The 18,447-nt window shown below is 31.2% G+C and overlaps 1 protein-coding gene across 6 annotated transcripts in view; it reads right to left on the bottom strand.

Annotated features, from left to right (window-relative positions):
* Window positions 1-18,447, bottom strand: part of LOC132754789 (ceramide glucosyltransferase-like) — a 44,902-nt gene that overhangs the window by 8,164 nt on the left and 18,291 nt on the right. For 3 of the 6 annotated variants that reach the window (XM_060745504.1, XM_060745525.1, XM_060745511.1), the window contains exons 2-10: window positions 12,359-12,559; window positions 11,005-11,129; window positions 8,904-9,045; window positions 7,043-7,145; window positions 5,753-5,854; window positions 3,316-3,431; window positions 2,545-2,723; window positions 2,077-2,163; window positions 854-1,112 (exon numbers count right to left, since the gene is read on the bottom strand). In XM_060745504.1, coding sequence (XP_060601487.1) covers window positions 854-1,112; window positions 2,077-2,163; window positions 2,545-2,723; window positions 3,316-3,431; window positions 5,753-5,854; window positions 7,043-7,145; window positions 8,904-9,045; window positions 11,005-11,126 — 1,110 coding nt within the window. In that variant the 5' untranslated portion in view covers window positions 11,127-11,129; window positions 12,359-12,559. Of the gene's footprint in view, window positions 1-853; window positions 1,113-2,076; window positions 2,164-2,544; window positions 2,724-3,315; window positions 3,432-5,752; window positions 5,855-7,042; window positions 7,146-8,903; window positions 9,046-11,004; window positions 11,130-12,358; window positions 12,560-15,289; window positions 15,417-16,568; window positions 16,593-18,447 lie in introns of those variants that run through there. The other 3 variants (XM_060745531.1, XM_060745518.1, XM_060745541.1) reach the window with 3 other exon arrangements.

Genomic DNA, 18,447 nt, shown 5'->3' with positions numbered 1-18,447 from the left:
TACTATTATCTGATATTGTGAAAGAAGAAAATTTTTAAAAACTTTTCATTTCACTTGGAACTATAGATATGATGCCAAACAGAACCACAAATAACAATAATATTAAAGTTTTTACATAATCTAGTCATATTAACCCTTATCACAATAAAATATTTTCAATTGACTTGTCCATATATGTCTATTAGGACAACACCAGTCCTCATTTTTAGGGAAAATTACAAACTTAGTACTGACTCTGTCTGAATAGCGGACAGTGCAGACCACAATTATACCTGCTGATCGTGGTCTGCACTGGTTACATGGGTAGTTATATTTTGCCTATAGCAGGATAAGGGTTAATATCATTTAAAGAATTTAAACAAAAAAAATATGAATTAAAAAATCATACCAGACACAAAAATTAAATCAAAGAAAGAATGGAAAGAAACATTATTGTAAAAGGCACATCTAGAAAAAATACTTGTATAGGTGGCTTGCAGTTCTAACATTTCTGTGAAAGGTTAATTTGCATTTTTAACAACTAAAACCACCTGTGTAAAGGGTATTTAAAATGGCAAAATGATGGCAATTTCAATTTAATAGGATGCCAAAAAACTTATTTCTAGTTCCCATAAACATAAACATTTTTTTCATAAATAACCAAATAGATCAATATAATTCTAAGCAAAAGAAAATGATAATAAATTAGGAACAGTATCTCTGGATAAAGACTAGAGAGAGTCAAAGTTCAATACTCAATCATTGTTAATGTCATGGCATAAAAAATGTATAACAATTTTTTTTATTATACTTTTTGCAAAAACTGCAAACCATCTATTTTGTAACTAGATTTTTCCCCACAAAGGGTGCTTACTTTATAATAAAATAAGCATCCCTGGTTCTTATTTGGAGTTTGTAGATTCAACATCGAATGTCCTACCTGCACCATGCGTAGTAGTAGATAGTCTGATACAAGCCATGCCACTATATGTATCGAGAAGAAAATATATGGGTTGATCCCGAGAAAATGATAAAGTGACCATGCAGCATATATCCCTATAGGAATGCATTCCGTCAATGGTTCAAAGAAACCGCTCACCAGGGGAATCATGTTCAAACGTAATCTCAGCCACCTGAAAATGATGAATAAAATAGTAATTAAATGATTACATTACATCTAAGTTAATTACTACCAGTATTATAATCCACACATTATTTTTTAATGAAACTTATTTTTTTGTTACAGACAGTAAGATATTGCATTATAAAGCAAAAGATACTCATGAAGAGAGCAGACAAACTTATATCAAAGACAAAATACATTTCACATTTGATATTGTCATAACAATTCATGTAAATGGCCTTAACATATGGCATTACCAGAGGAGTTTCATCTTGACCGGTTAATCTCAAATTATATATATTGCTTTTACATATCCAGGGTTGACAGCAAGATTGTTGAGAGTCCATCTTTTTTCTGCAGCACTCAAACCTCCATATGTGCTTTATATACACCAAACAAAATATCAACATCTTTCAACAGTTTTTGAGCACAATCCATTTATAAATAATTTGAGAAAATAAAACTACTATATATCTAATGTTTACATTTATAATTACATTTGACTTCAGTGTTTTGATACACTTCGAGACTACCTATTCCAGTACTTTTAAATGATAATAAAAAGTTATGTAATTAAAATATTGATCTTGGCGGTCCTTTAGATTAAAATTCCCCACTTTATTTGTTGACTTACTATCTTTGTGTATTTTAAAATCAATCCCGTTCTTATTTGTGTATGAAATCTGGCAATGTATCAAATGAACTTTTTATCAGATAATGACAAATGTCACAGACAATCATTCTGGAGTCTTGCCTTTGATCTTTCTTTTTTTATATAAAAGAAGTGGTGGCAGATGTCTTTCTTTCTCACACATTTCTCAGCATTGGGTTAATTTAACAACCTTTGAATTAATTGAGACAACTAATTAGAACAGCTTTTAGTTAATGTATGTTGTACAAATGGAAGTTCAAATGGCTCACAGCCAATCAAAGGCAATCAAAACTGTTTATTTTTACTTAAGTTGGTCACCTACCTGACCATTCTGTTTTTGTACCCCATGACCTCTGTCTGTGCAAGATTTTGTTGAGCTGGATATGCCGACAGAACTAGTCTATAACCCCTGCAAATATGATATACAACAAATAAATAACCAGTCCAAAATATGATATACAATAAATAAATAACCAGTCCAAAGTATGATATAAAATAAATAAATAACCAGTCAAAAATATTATATAATATAAATAAATAACCAGTCAAAAATAAATATCTCTAAGATCTTAAGAAATCAAGTAAGAAAAAGCATGAAAACAACTGCTTAAATAGCATAAATTAGTTTGTAACATATAATATAGCATTTTCAGCAAAAATATTTACCTTTACTTAGCATATTACGTATTTTACTTTTATACAATTAGTTTACACTTAAACTGGGGAAAATAACCAATCCCTGACCATACATTTCAACACCTAACGTTATCAATCAAATGTTAGGACTTACTTTTCATGGAGAGCATATGTCAGGAAGAAGTCCTCCGCTAGATATTTGCCGTACCAATTAAGACCATGCACCTCATCTAATAATACCTTCTTTACCATGTATGACATGCCAGTAGCACAACACAGTCCTAACACATTGAAAGCCAGGTAGTAACGAGCAAATGCTCCACCAAAATATGTCTGTAATGATAAATAACCGGAGGTTAGATAATAGTTATGATAAATAACCGGAGGTAAGATAATAGTAATGATAATAACCGGAGGTTAGATAATAGTAATGATAAATAACCAGAGGTTAGATAATATTAAAATGGTACGCCTTACCAAGTTACCATTATATACGAGTAATAGTTAAAGATGCTTTAATTTCCCTTCCAGGTTCTATACTGAACAAAATAAAATTTAAACTTAAAACTTATAATTTTTTTTTAAGAAAATTATGGATGAAATACATCTGCAAAGTGTTGTTAAAATAATAGAATGCCCATAATAAGGCTTTTATTCTACTAACGACTTGGGAAAAATAAAGAAATGGCATGAAACATGAAAATAACAACAACAACAATCAGACCATTGTTGAACAGAACTTCTAAATAATAATATATTGATAAATAAATTGTGTGCAGAATACCAGACCATACCATTCTCTTGTATAGTCCAGTAAATACTACCTTACAAATGAATAATTAAGGTATATTATTTCCAACTGGGTGACCACTTTACTGGATTTTTCCTAAATAAGTAAATGTAGATATATTAAAATGATGCTTACTTTCTCTAGTGCTTGAGCAAAACCTTTATGATCTGTTGTAAAAGGCATCTGATGACACAGAGCTACGTTAGGTTTCTGTAACTTACATACCATGTCCAGTAAAATCTGTGTGTTGGCTGAAATATATACGCACATATTTGTTTGTTTGTATGATTGGGTTTTACATCACACCAACACAGTATAGGCCATATAGTGGCGTTCCAGCTTTACTGGTAAAGGCACGAACGGGCACCTGAGTAGACACACATCTAAAATAATCTTGTCCACTGCTTTTTACATGCAAGTGCTAACAACAACAGTAAGTCGCACTACACAAGGAATGCAGTTTTATCTATCTATTTTCATATCAAATATATCAAACAATAATGAACAGTTCCAAAAATAAGATTTGAGCTGCATCACGACAAAACCAACACAAGAGCCGGTTGAACCGGGTGATGCTCCCCGAATAGGTTTTGGACACAGGAAGGTTTACCTCTTGTTGTGTCAGAGTTATGTCACAGACAAAGTTCAAAGTGTAAAAACAACCCAAATATTGTGCACGACACATTGTCTCAATATGGTGATCATTTTTGTGAAATAGTTGTTAAATCCGACTTCCAGTAACAAAGTTATGGGCCGGACGCGATTTTGCTGCAAGGTCATACCGTGACCTTGACCTTCAAGGTGTAGACCTTAATGTTGCGCGCGACGCAATGTCTCATTGTGGTGATCATTTCTGTGAAATAGTTGTAAAATCCAACTTCAAATAATGAAATTATGTGCTGGACACAATTTTGCTGCAAGGTCATGCTGTGACCTGGACCTTAAAGGTAGCGACTTTAATGTTGTGCATGACACGTCATCTTAGTATGCTGATCATTTCTGTGAAATACTTTTTAAATCCAACTTCAAATAGCGAAGTTATGGGCCGGACACGATTTTGCTGCAAGGTCATGCTGTGACCTTGACCTTCAAGGAAACGACCCACATGTTGTGCGCGACACATTGTCTCAATAAGGTGATCATTTCTGTGGAATATTTTTTAAATCCGACTTCAAATAACAAAGTTATGGACCGGACACGGTTTTGCTGCAAGGTCATGCTGTGACCTTGACCTTCAAGGTAGCGATCCAAATGTTGCGTGCGACACGTCGTCTCAATATGGTGATCATTTCTGTGAAATATTTTTTAAATCCAACTTCAAAAAACAAAGTTATGGGCCGGACACGATTTTGCTGCAAGGTCATGCTGTGACCTTGACCTTCAAGGAAGTGTCCCCACATGTTGTGCGCGACACATCGTCTCAATATGGTGATCATTTCTGTGGAATATTTTTTAAATCCATCTTCAAATAACAAAGTTATGGACCGGACACGATTTTGCAGCAAGGTCATGCTGTGACCTTGACCTTCAAGGTAGCGATCCAGATGTTGCGCGCGACACATCGTCTCAATATGGTGATCATTTCTTTGAAATATTTTTAAAATCCAACTTCAAATAACAAAGTTATGGACCGGACACGATTTTGCTGCAAGGTCATGCTGTGACCTTGACCTTCAAGGTAGCGATCCAGATGTTGCGCGCGACACATCGTCTCAATATGGTGATCATTTCTTTGAAATATTTTTAAAATCCAACTTCAAATAACAAAGTTTTGGACCGAACACGATTTTGCTGCAAGGTCATGCTGTGACCTTGACCTTCAAGGTAGTGACCCAAATGTTGCGCGCGACACGTCGTCTCAATATGGTGATCACTTCTGTGAAATAATTTTAAAATCCGACTTCAAATAACAAAGTTATGGGCCGGACACGAATTCGGGACGTACGTACGTACGGACTGACGGACGGACGGACGGACGGACAACCCGACGACTATATGCTCCCCCCAAATTTTTCGGGGAGCATAATAATGCGTTTGCGACCAGCATGGATCCAGACCAGCCTGCGCATCCGCACAGTCTGATCAGGATCCATACTGTTCGCTTACAAACCGTATAACAAATAGAGAAACTGATAACGAACAGCGTGGATTCTGATCATACAGCGCGGATGCGCAGGCTGGTCTGGATCCATGCTGGTCGCAAACCCATTATGTTGGTTTTGTCATGGCGCGGCTCAAGTGTCTTATTGGTCAAAAATAAAACAACAGTGAAAAAGATCATAGAATTTATTTTTGTTAAATGACACATAGAAGTCATAGAATTTTATTGCATAACTGCCAATTTACTCTGAATGTAAAATTCACCTTTGATAATTTCCTTCCATTCAATGCCAAGTTAACAGCATTAGGAAGGAAAATGATAGTTATATTTTTGAGAATTATTTTCAAAGATAAACATTTCAAAAATATAACTGACTGTCAAATCGACATCAAAAGAAAAAGCAAGTAGCATGTATATATTTTTTAATAATTTGTAATTTAATGAATCAGTAGTGAAAAATATTTTGTATACCTTTTATTCTACTAGTGCTAATCCATATATATTCATACTGAGCATTGTCATAGGCTGGTGCCATGTTATTTACCATTGGATTTATAATATCATCTTTTCCTCCTGAAAAATATAAACCAGTCTATGAAATACTCTTCAAATAAGGAGAAGAAAAAAATCACTTTTATTGCAAAAAGAAATATGATAAGCAATACAATTAAGAGAAATCAGGAGAAAAAGCAACAAAAGAAATCATTTTACACGGAAAAAATAATTTTTTCTCGGAAAATGATCTTTCAGGGCCTTAATATCACAATAACTTGAACTCCAATCAATAGTGTTATTGTATGTTATTTTTAATTGGGTCATTTATAAGATAAAATTGTGTCAAGTTACAAGATGGGAAATATTTTGAATTTTAATACAATTTTTCTTTTTTGTATTTCGCTGTATATCAGAATCTTAAACAAGCCACAGAATAACTATAAACCTAGCATATGATAGTCTGTAAATAATAATCAATGATAAGATACCAGAACATTTATACTTACATTGACATAACTTTTACATTATCAAAGCAACATACAGATATGTTTTATGTGAAAAACTGACACCATTGCATTTTTTTTTTCTTTTCAAAAACCACATCCATTCAATATAAAACATGATGATAGTAAAATATACAATATGCAAATATATTTCACATTCATTTGGCAGTTGTTGTAAAGAATAAATCCTGTTATAAAATTTTGATTTCTTATAAGCACTCCCTTCTACATAGCCACAACTGCATAAGTAATGAAAACCCAAATATTTATTCAAAATCAACTGGTAGATTTTACAGCAAATTAAATTTCACAGTATGTTAAAATCACACCTACATATTTATCAATGATGATAAAAAATAAATTTACTTAAATTATGCTAATATCATTCTATAAAAAGCTAACTTGACAAGGAAAAAAAAAGAATTCTTAGTAAATGACTGGTATACTGGTAACATTTTTTTTTAGGTTGTAACGGTTACAACACTGTGCTTCGATTGTTAACCTTCCTTTTGGAATTTCGAATTTTTACTGAAACTATAGTTAAGAAGTTCATTATCAAGAATGAGTGTTTGAAGCTTTATTTAAAAGCTTTAGAAGCAAGAACAATTATATCAAGAAAGGAAGGGTTGTCAAAACAAGAATGTTTAGGAAATTTATCCAATACTTCATTATACTGAAGTCAGTCAATTGTTTCACTTAAATCCTTTAATTTTATTTATATAATAAAAAAAGTTGAAATTAAATATAAATATCTATACATTACCTATAAATAGTTTACAATCCACTTTAGGATATCTTTCTTTCATTTTATTAACAACATTTATTGCAGGGTCTTGATCGTCTTGTACGCAACACAAAATTTCAAGCTGAAAATATACAAAATATATGCCATTGACTATTTTTGGTCATTAGATAATTTTTTGTAAAATGTCTTTTTCTTTCATTAATCAATGATTAAAAGTTCTTTACAATTCTATGATCAAGTTAAAAAGTATATTATAGTATAGCAATGAAACAATCCTTTAAAACAGACCATTACCTACTTCCCCACCCCTATGTTATACAAGTACAAGTTAAAAATACCAGTATTCTACAAAATGACTAAAGCAAAGCATTAGACCCCCACCCCACATTAATTCTCACCTGAATTATTTTAATTTAATCTCAACTGTCAAAAATTAGTTTAATGCTTTTGCCCTGCTTTGATATTTTTTTTTAAGAAAAAGTCAATTTAAAATAAAAGGGAAATAATTATGCAAAAATGGCTTTAAGGATTATCTGCCCCATAGGAATGCATTTCAAATATGAAAGTGAACAAGTACATCAAGTTTAAAGTGAAAATATTTTTGTTTTATAGTTTTTATTTCCTTTCTACAATGAATTCACAGCGTAATTTTCAAAAGGCAATTTACTAATGCTTGGCATTAAAAGAAAATAAAACTCAATGTGCCTTTAAATTATTTGATTTTATTTCATTTTAACATATAAATTTTGTTTATTAAAAATAAATATCAAAATTGAATTGCTTTATCATTCTTGTATGGAATTAAATAGTTTGATATTGTATTAAATCAACGCGAAGCCGACACATCAAAGATTTGCATTGTAACATTGCATTAACATTATAACATTCATCAAAGTCAGAATGCATTATGCCATCACAATAAAGGGCACAAAAGACAGACACTGAAACTTTAAAGCCACCATTTCTATACAATTTATTTAACACTTGAGAATTTTCAAGTTTTGTTTATTCAAGAATGCTCTATAAATGCACAAGTCAAGTATTGTTTGTTTAGCAGAAATTAATCGTTTTCAAAACAATTAACATTGACCCTGCTACAATGAAAGCAAAAAACTTTCTTTCTCTCTCAATTAAGACCAGTCCATTGTTAATTTATGGGATTACACTTTAAAATGCTAAAATAATGAGCAGCCAGCAGTTTGAAGGCAAACAACATGGTCATGTAGATGTAGACTACCCTGTCTGTATACTGGTTACAGTGATACCCTGACATTGCTACGACTGTCCAGTTATAGTAGCAGGTAACATGCAACCATTTAACCATCTAGCTGTCTTGATGGTTGTTATCCAGAACTCGGCAAATGAGGGTTTTAATAATAGACTAGCTCCCGAATTAAGAATATTTGTGTTTTTCCCCAGCTAATTTGTAGGTAGAAACAAACATTTGCACTACCTGTCACAATTGACCCCTACTCTGACCTTTTATATGAATAACAATAGTTTTAACCACAAACATGGACTCCTTTGTTAACAAATATGCTGTGGTGAAATTCTTATTGTATTCACTAATTTGAGAATTAGAATTAAACAGGTCAGGGGTCTATGCAAAGATTAGTCAACCTGTTGTGCTTATTTTCAAACTGTAACTGTAAAAGTTTGTTTGTACCTATGGATTTGCTGGGAAAAACCCTAAATATTCTTAATTCCAGAGTAAGTCTAAAATACTGTGACCAACTTGTCTTCAAGATAGTACAATCTTTTGTAAATGACCATGCAGCAAGGAATAAACTGCCCTTGGTAAACAATATCTCTGTCACAAGGACCATAGGTTATTCATGTCAATGATACAGTTAAAACACAAGTAGAAATAATGACTTACCTTTGGATAACTGAGAGTAAAGTGGCTTTCAAGGTTGACCTCTAACAGTGGATCTATACCCATTAATGGTTTAATAATAGAAACTCCTGGTACGTTATCAGTCAGTGTCATAGGGTCTTCCTTCTTGTACAAGATGAAACGTCTGTAAAATAATGTACAATATCAGTAGATATACAATGATTAAACTGGTGCAATACTGATAATTATATCTCATTCTTCGACAAAAATGTGCAATATCAGTAGATATGATACAATGATTTAACATGTGCAATATTGTTAATTATTTCACTTTCACAAAAATGTGCAATATAAGTAGATATACAATGATTTAACTGGTGCAATACTGATAATTATATCTCATTTCGACATAAATGTGTAATAGCAGTAGATATACAATGATTCATCTGGTGCAATGCTGATAATTAAATCTAATTTTGACATAAATATGCAATATCATTAGATATACAATGTTTTAACATGTGCAATATTGTTAATTATATCTCACTTTCACAAAATGTGCAATATAAGTAGATATACAATGATTTAACTGGTGCAATACTGATAATTATATCTCATTTCGACATAAATGTGTAATAGCAGTAGATATACAATGATTCATCTGGTGCAATGCTGATAATTATATCTAATTTTGACATAAATGTGCAATATCAGTAGATATACAATGATTCATCTGGTGCAATGCTGATAATTATATCTTATTTTGACATAAATGTGAAATATCAGTAGATATACAATGATTCATCTGGTGCAATGCTGATAATTATATCTTATTTTGACATAAATGTGCAATATCAGTAGATATACAATGATTCATCTGGTGCAATGCTGATAATTATATCTTATTTTGACATAAATGTGCAATATCAGTAGATATACAATGATTCATCTGGTGCAATACTGATAATTATATCTTGTTTTGACATAAATGTGCAATATCAGTAGATATACAATGATTCATCTGGTGCAATGCTGATAATTATATCTTATTTTGACATAAATGTGTAATATCAGTAGATATACAATGATTTAACATGTGCAATGCTGATAATTATATCTTGTTTTGACATAAATGTGCAATATAAGTAGATATACAATGATTTAACTGGTGCAATACTGATAATTATATCTTATTTTGACATAAATGTGCAATATCAGTAGATATACAATGATTTAAACATGTGCAATGCTGATAATTATATCTTATTTTGACATAAATGTGCAATATCAGTAGATATACAATGATTTAAACATGTACAATACTGATAACTACTGATGTCATTTTGACATGAATATAAATATACAAAAAATGAAAGTAAGCAAAAAAAGTATTTATGCAATATATGCAACGTAAACATATCAAAATCAAAACATTTGTCAATTTTCATTACCTTGCATGTTGTGTTATGTTACAATTTATTGCATTGAATTTCAAATTAGTTTATTTTCATTTGTTATTTAACACTCAGGTTTGCTACATAACAAAACAACTGCAATAAAATACAGATTGGCATGAGAAACACATAACTTCTTGTAATAAATTTATTACAAATAAATCATGCAGTATCATCTATATCAACAAATGAACATTTGTATAATTCAATCTGTGTCATTATCATTGAAATTTAATACATGCTCTGTTCAAATATTTACCAAGTTATTTCTCTATGAAATTCAGAATTTAGTATCCACTCAGTTTTTGTTCTTACCATTAAACTGTCAAATAATTTTTTCTCTGAGTATATTTTTCTCTGCGTATGAACAAAGAAAAAAACGTCCCTAAATAAGTAATGTTTTAAGACTTAATTAGGTGAACAATTTCACAATTCTTTCAAGCTGATCTAATGTAAGAAGACATAAGGTGCTGACCCATTCATTCATTCATTATGTCAAGCAAAACTAGAAGCCAAAAAGAACCACTGACCTTTACATGTAGCAACCTCATAAAATATATGATACCTTTCTGAGATTTGAGCTCAAGGCAACAAGGAGCAAAGATAAAAGTTAACAACCTTCATCATTCAACCCATTACAGAAGCAAAGTGGTCTTTTGCTGTTGTTATTTTTTGTGAAAAAAACTTACCCTCCTATCTGTGATATGATAATGAAGAATGTTGACATCCCATATAACACAAGTCCAATCACGGCCACAAAAAATATAATGTATGACCAGGTCTGGTCATCTAATAAGCTGTATATACCCATTGTCTGCAAAAATATAAAGCAAATTTTTAATTTAATATCAACAAAATCAAATTCCTATTAAAAATCATACAATTAAGTATATCTGTTTAGATCACGCATTCATCAAAAGTTTGGAAAAAATTCCATCAGTTTAAGGGGGGAAAGCATAAATTATATGAAACATCATCTGTGGCAAGATGTATCATAGCTATATATAAATCTTCTCAGAACAGAAGGTTGTATGAGCTGTTAACTTAAAGACCAGAGATAACAGATTTTGTCATGACTGTGTGTGTGTCAATCACATATCACTGAGTCATACATTATTCATGTGCAGAGTAACAGTGATTTTTTTTCCAATTTTCAAAACAACCTGTGCTTTCTGAAGGGGAAAATATAGTGTGATGAATCAAAAAAGGGGGAAAACCTGAAATCAAATTCCAACAACTGAAAATGGAATTTACCCACACTTTTTATGGGAAAAAAATAATAACAATTCAATTTTACATGCATGGTACATATCAGAGGCTATATATCAGGACAGATTTCTGTCTTCTAGATAATAAAAGTCAGATGCTGTTAAGTCATGGTTCTGGTAAGGAAGAGCACGAGGCATTTTGGGGAAAATGTTAGCATTTTTAGGGGAAAATATACCTATTTTGGGCTAGGGGAAACAGCCTTTATTCGGCTGTAAAATACAGTGAAAAAAATCACTGTTACTCAAATTGTTTTGTTTCTTAATACAAATTAAATGTATACTGTTCAATGTGTTCAAATTGTGTTCTGCTTAAGCTATCAAGATTTACTACTGATAAATATTAATCCATGTTGTGACAAAGATTGTCCTATATTTAGCCACACAGGATCTAAAACTTTCAAGGCCGAATGATGTAAAATGGATATATACAATGTATGTAACTATACGTTCTAAGGTATAAGGAAAATTTTATGTCCTGTTTGAACTAAACAGCAAGATATATCTATTTATAACACTTTTACATTTATTTAACCCAAAGCATAACTATTAATTATTAATCTGTAATAATTACCTCATCTTATATCTTAATGTAAATAATAAAATCTTATCTTTAATCACAAAACAATAAATATTTGCTTCACAAAATTCTATAAATAGTTACTCTTAATCTATATTTTGCAACTAAAATCTATAAATAGTTACTCTTAATCTATATTTAGCAACTAAAATCTATAAATAGTTACTCATCATCTAAATATAGAAACAAAGTTGATACCTGATTAGTATGGGCAATCAGTAATTGTCAACTGGAAATGGTGTATAACTCAAACATTGGTAGTTAAGCTGGACATACGAGTTGTACTACAAACTACGGCAGATCTACGCTACAGCCACGTCACCTTTGTTGTTACCTCTCAAACTCTTGTTTCTTTGATATGATATCCACCGATACCCTCTCCGTTCTTTATATCAAAACCTGAAATAAAGTAAAATATCAGGATGAATTAGATTTTTTTTCCGAATATAAAAATATTATATGTCCCAAAATGCCTTTTAATTACTCTTCGTGTGAAATATGACAACCATTTTCAGCTGTGTAAATTAACACATACAATAAAACTGTTTTTATTACAAAGAAACATGTCAAAATATTGTACTGATCATTTACAAATGGAACATAAATTTTACCAAGAGCATTCATATTTATTTTCTGCAAAAAGGAAAATGACAGATGGAAATATACAGGACCTCAGATGAGTTGCAATATAATCAAGTTAAAAAAATTATCATAAAGCCACATGGAAAGCTTTATTTTTTTTTTTGCAAAACTTTTGATTAACAACTTTTATTTGCAGAGCATTTAATTCAACATTAGAAAAATCCATCCACATATGTTTCAGTTTAAAATCAGGTCAATATAATTCTTTAAAATAATAATTCTATAATTTAGAAGTGGTATTGATCCCGACACTGTCTAATACATTTTCCATTTCAAAAATGCTGACTTTACAAATTTGTGCCCCGCAGACAATAGAAAATTTCAGTTGTGGCTAAAACCTTAAAACAAATTTGCCAAACAGAAATTAAATGACTCATTCTGTTTTAATGAAGATCGAAATGACTAAATTATAGAGATATAGAAGTTAATTTTCCTTAAGCTTATAAATGTCACAATATTGCATTTAATCTGAAGGATAAATCAGCTTAAGTAACTGATTCTTCATAAGCAAACATTTTGACATACAGTGCAGACCAGTCATCAGCTGGCACTACAGTGTTGTTCATTAATCATGGTCTGCACTGTTTGTTGTTAAGTCAAAATTTATTTTGAAATTTTGCTTAAAACAACTGATGAATGACCTACATGTATAATTATAGTCCAGATTGAACGATGTACAAGTCCATTTAAAATACTTAAGCAATGTAAGGGTTGATATTTTGTCAGCATTAATCTAATGTGATTATATTATTGTTTTGACCAATTTCAATCATTTTATAAAAAGTAAACAAATTAAAGTGTTTGCATCATGCAGTAGCAACTTCCTGATTGTTTGATAACAATGTTTATTTGTGAGTTTGACATAATGACTAATGTTGCTACATGTAATACTTCATGTATTTACTGTAAGTCAAACTGACTGTCAAGGTCATAATTATTAAGCCTTATTGATGGAGAAAGACAATTAAATTAATAAATACTTTGTTTTACTGAAATTAGACACTGGCAGTACAGTAGTAAGCAGGTATAATATAGCTAGACCAATATTTAAACAAGCATGACCACAAAATCTACTGACAGCCAATCCCCAGTTATACATGGTGTTATGATAACAATTTCAACTATAATAATAAATAGCTTCATGTTTCAAGGTTTCATGTACTATTAAAACACCTATATAATAAATCAATACACTCGATCAAGTTCTGGCTGGAAAAAAATGTATAACCCACTACCAATAATCTGTATTATATGGAATATCACTGCAATATGGCAGTAATAGGTCAGTGACCGAAGTGAAACGCCCCTTTTAAAAGGTGAGAAGAGGTTAACTTAATGTTTCTCAGAGATAATGGATCTGCTCAGCAATACTTCAGTTACAGAAGGCATGACACCATTTACAACACCTGAGTATACTGAGGTTAACTGTTAGTAATGGTAATAATTCGTAGAATCCTTGTTAATTATCACTGAGAAACTATTTGTTACAACAGTTACTCAGTAGCCTCATATGACCATTACAATATGTATGTACCATAAAAAATTTAATATGATGGTACTTTTAAGAGTTATTGAAATGTTTACAGAATACTACACCAGTCATAGAGAAAAACCTTTTAAACTGTGACAACACATCTTTATAATTATATACATGTAATTATATAAACTCTTTAATTTTTTAAGTAAGTTAATGATAACCCGACAAAATGTCACCATGAGCACTTGATCTACACTTGTATGTCTTAAATTACCTTGTAAAGTTTACAGTTAACACTGGACAACTGAATTAAATACATTTAATGGGTTTGTTTGAACATTCTTGCACTTATTTCACTTTAAGGCCCATAAACTCTAGTTTGCATAATTGTACACATTCTAAAATATGAAATCTCTTGACTTACCGACCTTAAATACAGGCAACAAACATAAATGGTAACATATCATAATAAATGTGTACGGTAACATATCATAATAAATGTGTACATCAGCCTCTTCACAGATACAAAACTTTTTGACTGTCACCCTTTATTTTTCAAAACTTCCATAAAATTGAATCAATTCAAAAATTATGCTGGCAACATTATTTGCACATAACAATATAACCAGCATGGGGATAAATATTGCCAGATGTTATGAGCTAACAGGCACCCTGATGTTTGTCTTCATTGAGGGTTAAAAATTCACTGAACATGTCTAGCCATGGCAAAAGGTAGATGGTTGTATGTTTCTAGTATAAACCCTTGACATACCCATGTGCATAGGACCATCTTAACACACATTTCAACTGTTCAAATGGCATGTTATAAGTTAATGAAGATTCCCCCAACCCCACCCAAGTTCAAGAATAATGTAACTGTATCATTGAGAAAGAAGCAAATAAGATAGTTTTGCACTATCATGATTACATGTACATTACAAACAGTGCACAAACTATTATAATTTTATCAGCTATGATGCAATTTAAACATGTATTAAAGACAAACTTACAGAATACATTCTTAAATCTCCACAATCCTGATGGAAAAGATAAAATGTCAAGATCACTCTTAATTTAACACACCTTGTAATATTACTCAACTATTTCGGCAAGTGTTAAATTTCCTCGTAATGATAAAAATGTTACTACCTGTTTACTCAATGTGAAGCCAAGCATCACTTTACCCGAGGTATCCCTTTTCTTACATGCATTATCTCACTATATATGAAATACATCAATGTTTAATGTAGTTTTGTGATCTATATTGATCTATCATAACAAATGATGTCTTTTTTTAATATTTATAAAAGGATATATCATATTTAAATATCACCTAGAAACATATCATATCTATCTACTAGTGTATCTCAAGTAAGTCCAAAAGTCTCTCTATTCACTGTTAGTAGTAGTGATCGATATGGTGTGGAAGTTGTTAAGACATAGTAAAACTCAATGATATTACCTCAACATTGCATGTTATACCGTAACAGCATGGATCCTGATGCGCAGGATGGTCTGGATCCATGCTGGTCGCAAACCCATTATGTTGGTTTTGTCATGACGTGGCTCTTTTTTTTTTTTGCCATTCAGATAACAGATGGTCAGTCAATACCTTAACAAGAGATCCTCGAAGATATTATTATTTGTTTCTAACCATCTTCTCCACAAAATAAATCAACAGGACACTTTTTAAAACATTATTTTTTTTCCTGTGGCTTAGTGGGCCTTTAAAAGGCAGACAGTGTAATATGATATGTTGCAAAAGTAGCATGTACCATGTTTTATTAAACTGGTATTTGTTACATTAATGGGTTTCAAATTGATTAATATGTAACACAGATTTAACAATGATGAAAAAAATAAAAACTGGAGTCATAAAGAAGCCTAGTTGTTATTTGAAGAATAAATTTTGCTGACCTAAAAAGAACTGCTGAACCTCCATAAAAGTGAATTCCATAAATAACTTCATGTGTGTACATAACCTTAATGGTTCACAATTCATACCCTTAATGGTGACCTACTTTTAATAAACCCAAAGTATGCATTTTGTAAAGATTTAGCACAACTGTACAAAAAACTTGAGTAGTCTTAAAAATTTAACTATATTTATACAAAGAGAAACGATTATCAAAGTACAATTTCAGACAAAATTAACAAAACATAACTGCTGAAACATTAAACAAAGCATATTTGTTGTAAATACAGGTACAAGACAAATCAATAATAAAACAATAAAAGCTGCATGTACACTAATGATCACAATAGTAATATATCAGGAAAAAAAGCTACCTGATGCAGTTTTCGTCTATATTTAACTGAAGTAATTCTATTCCATTTTAAATTTGCATCTTAATATCACATTTCAAAATTTTAACGCAAAATTTTAACGAAAAGCATTAAATTAAAAGAAAACATTAAAAGTTTATCAAGTTAAACACTAAGACATATAATATAAGAAACTATCTTAAGTTTTTGACTATTATCCAATTTACCCGAAACTCACCAGTTAGAGTATCAATTACATACATATTTACACGTCAATGTTTGATGATGACAGTTTTACCTGTAATGAGAGATATCAATCTATATCAATCACAGTCAGTCTTATATCTCATCTTATATCTCATCACACACTGACCATGTGAAGAATGTGCACTTTGTTCATGTTTTTTTTTTATATCACACCTCGATCAATTAGTGTATTTTTTTTACCTCACGATCATCAAATTGTCACTGCTTAATTTTAGTTTTACTCCTTCAGCAAACAAAATAAAATTGGCGTCCTTTTCGTTTATCTCATATATATCTCATAAGTCATAAAATATTTAAATTTATTGACGCAGTCACCTCCTGATTTAAGTGTTGGACTGTGAATCCAGTGACCTGGGTCTGATTCCCACCTTCATTGTGAACGATCATGAAATCCTACGTTCATTTGCACTGTACTTCTTACTCTAGCAAGTAAGAAATTAACCAGCAGTTCCTTGTGAAAGTGGATGGTAAACTGCTTGACAGTTTGCCCAGTGAGGAACAACAGATCATATGATAACAATGTACAGTAGCAAGATATTAGAAATCTTTATTTTACCTTTCAATAATTTAAAGCAATTATTTTACGTCATATTGAACCAAAAGTCAATAATTATTGCCGAGTAAGTTTGTTCTGCCTTTGTCATACATTGATAGTTTTGCAGAAATGCAAATTATTGTCCCAGAAGTATTCATGACAAAATCGAGAAAAACCTTAAGGACAATCAATGGAACAGAATGCGGAGACAGGACAAAATTGTCTCTCTGGAAAATTCTCCAGGGTTCCGATGTATGTCTGATCATGTTTTAAACGTGTAAAATCTCATGAATGATCAAGTACTCCAGAGACTTTCCTACTATAAATATACAAACAGTTAATAAACATTCAAAATAAGGACAAAAATAAATCTGTATCATTATAAAGCTTTTTCTTAACATCTACACATTCCCGGCACAGACATTGAAAACTAATTTACTTCATGTTTTTCTTAAAAGGAATTGCGTGATACATGTTCCTATTAATAATAATTGTCTCAACATTTTTTGTATTATTATTTAGAGGTGTTACATTTACTGATATTGTGTAATATTTTATAAATATAAGGTATTAATACAAAGTTGTTTTTACAGAGCATAAGCTTTTATTTATGCTGCTTGATCAGGGTTTAAGCTTTAAATATGTTTAATCCTTTAATAGTTCAACTTAAAAGGAAATGTAAAGTTGGCAAAAATATATTGATTATAAGTCACAAATTTTGTTACAGAAGACCAATTTGCAGGTTATATCTAGTATGATACAATATCTACGCCCACTTGATGATGTCAGAAAAATTAACATGGGATAAGGGTTGACCAAGTGGGTCAGAAAATTGCCATACTGAACTCACATTATTCCCCATCCTAACACTTGCAAGTGGAGAAAGCATGGTTCAGCCAATCTAGAGATGTACAACCACTGCTGCTGTATTGTACACTATAATACTAACAGCTGACAGACAGTCAGACAATCTCAGACAAACTGTTTTACCCATGTTGTACATTTTGTTCCATGTCTACTATTTTAGCTTTTTCAGTACATTAGACAAGACAAACAGAATACCTAACAAGCATACACCCACATCACTCCAAGCTTCAGACT

Source organism: Ruditapes philippinarum, unplaced genomic scaffold (genome assembly GCF_026571515.1).
Source record: "Ruditapes philippinarum isolate M1 unplaced genomic scaffold, ASM2657151v2 ctg134_1_1_1_1, whole genome shotgun sequence".
NCBI classification, from domain to species: Eukaryota; Metazoa; Mollusca; class Bivalvia; order Venerida; family Veneridae; genus Ruditapes; species Ruditapes philippinarum.
The sequence above is the reverse complement of the archived record's forward strand: the minus strand, read 5'-3'. Positions and strand labels throughout refer to the sequence as shown.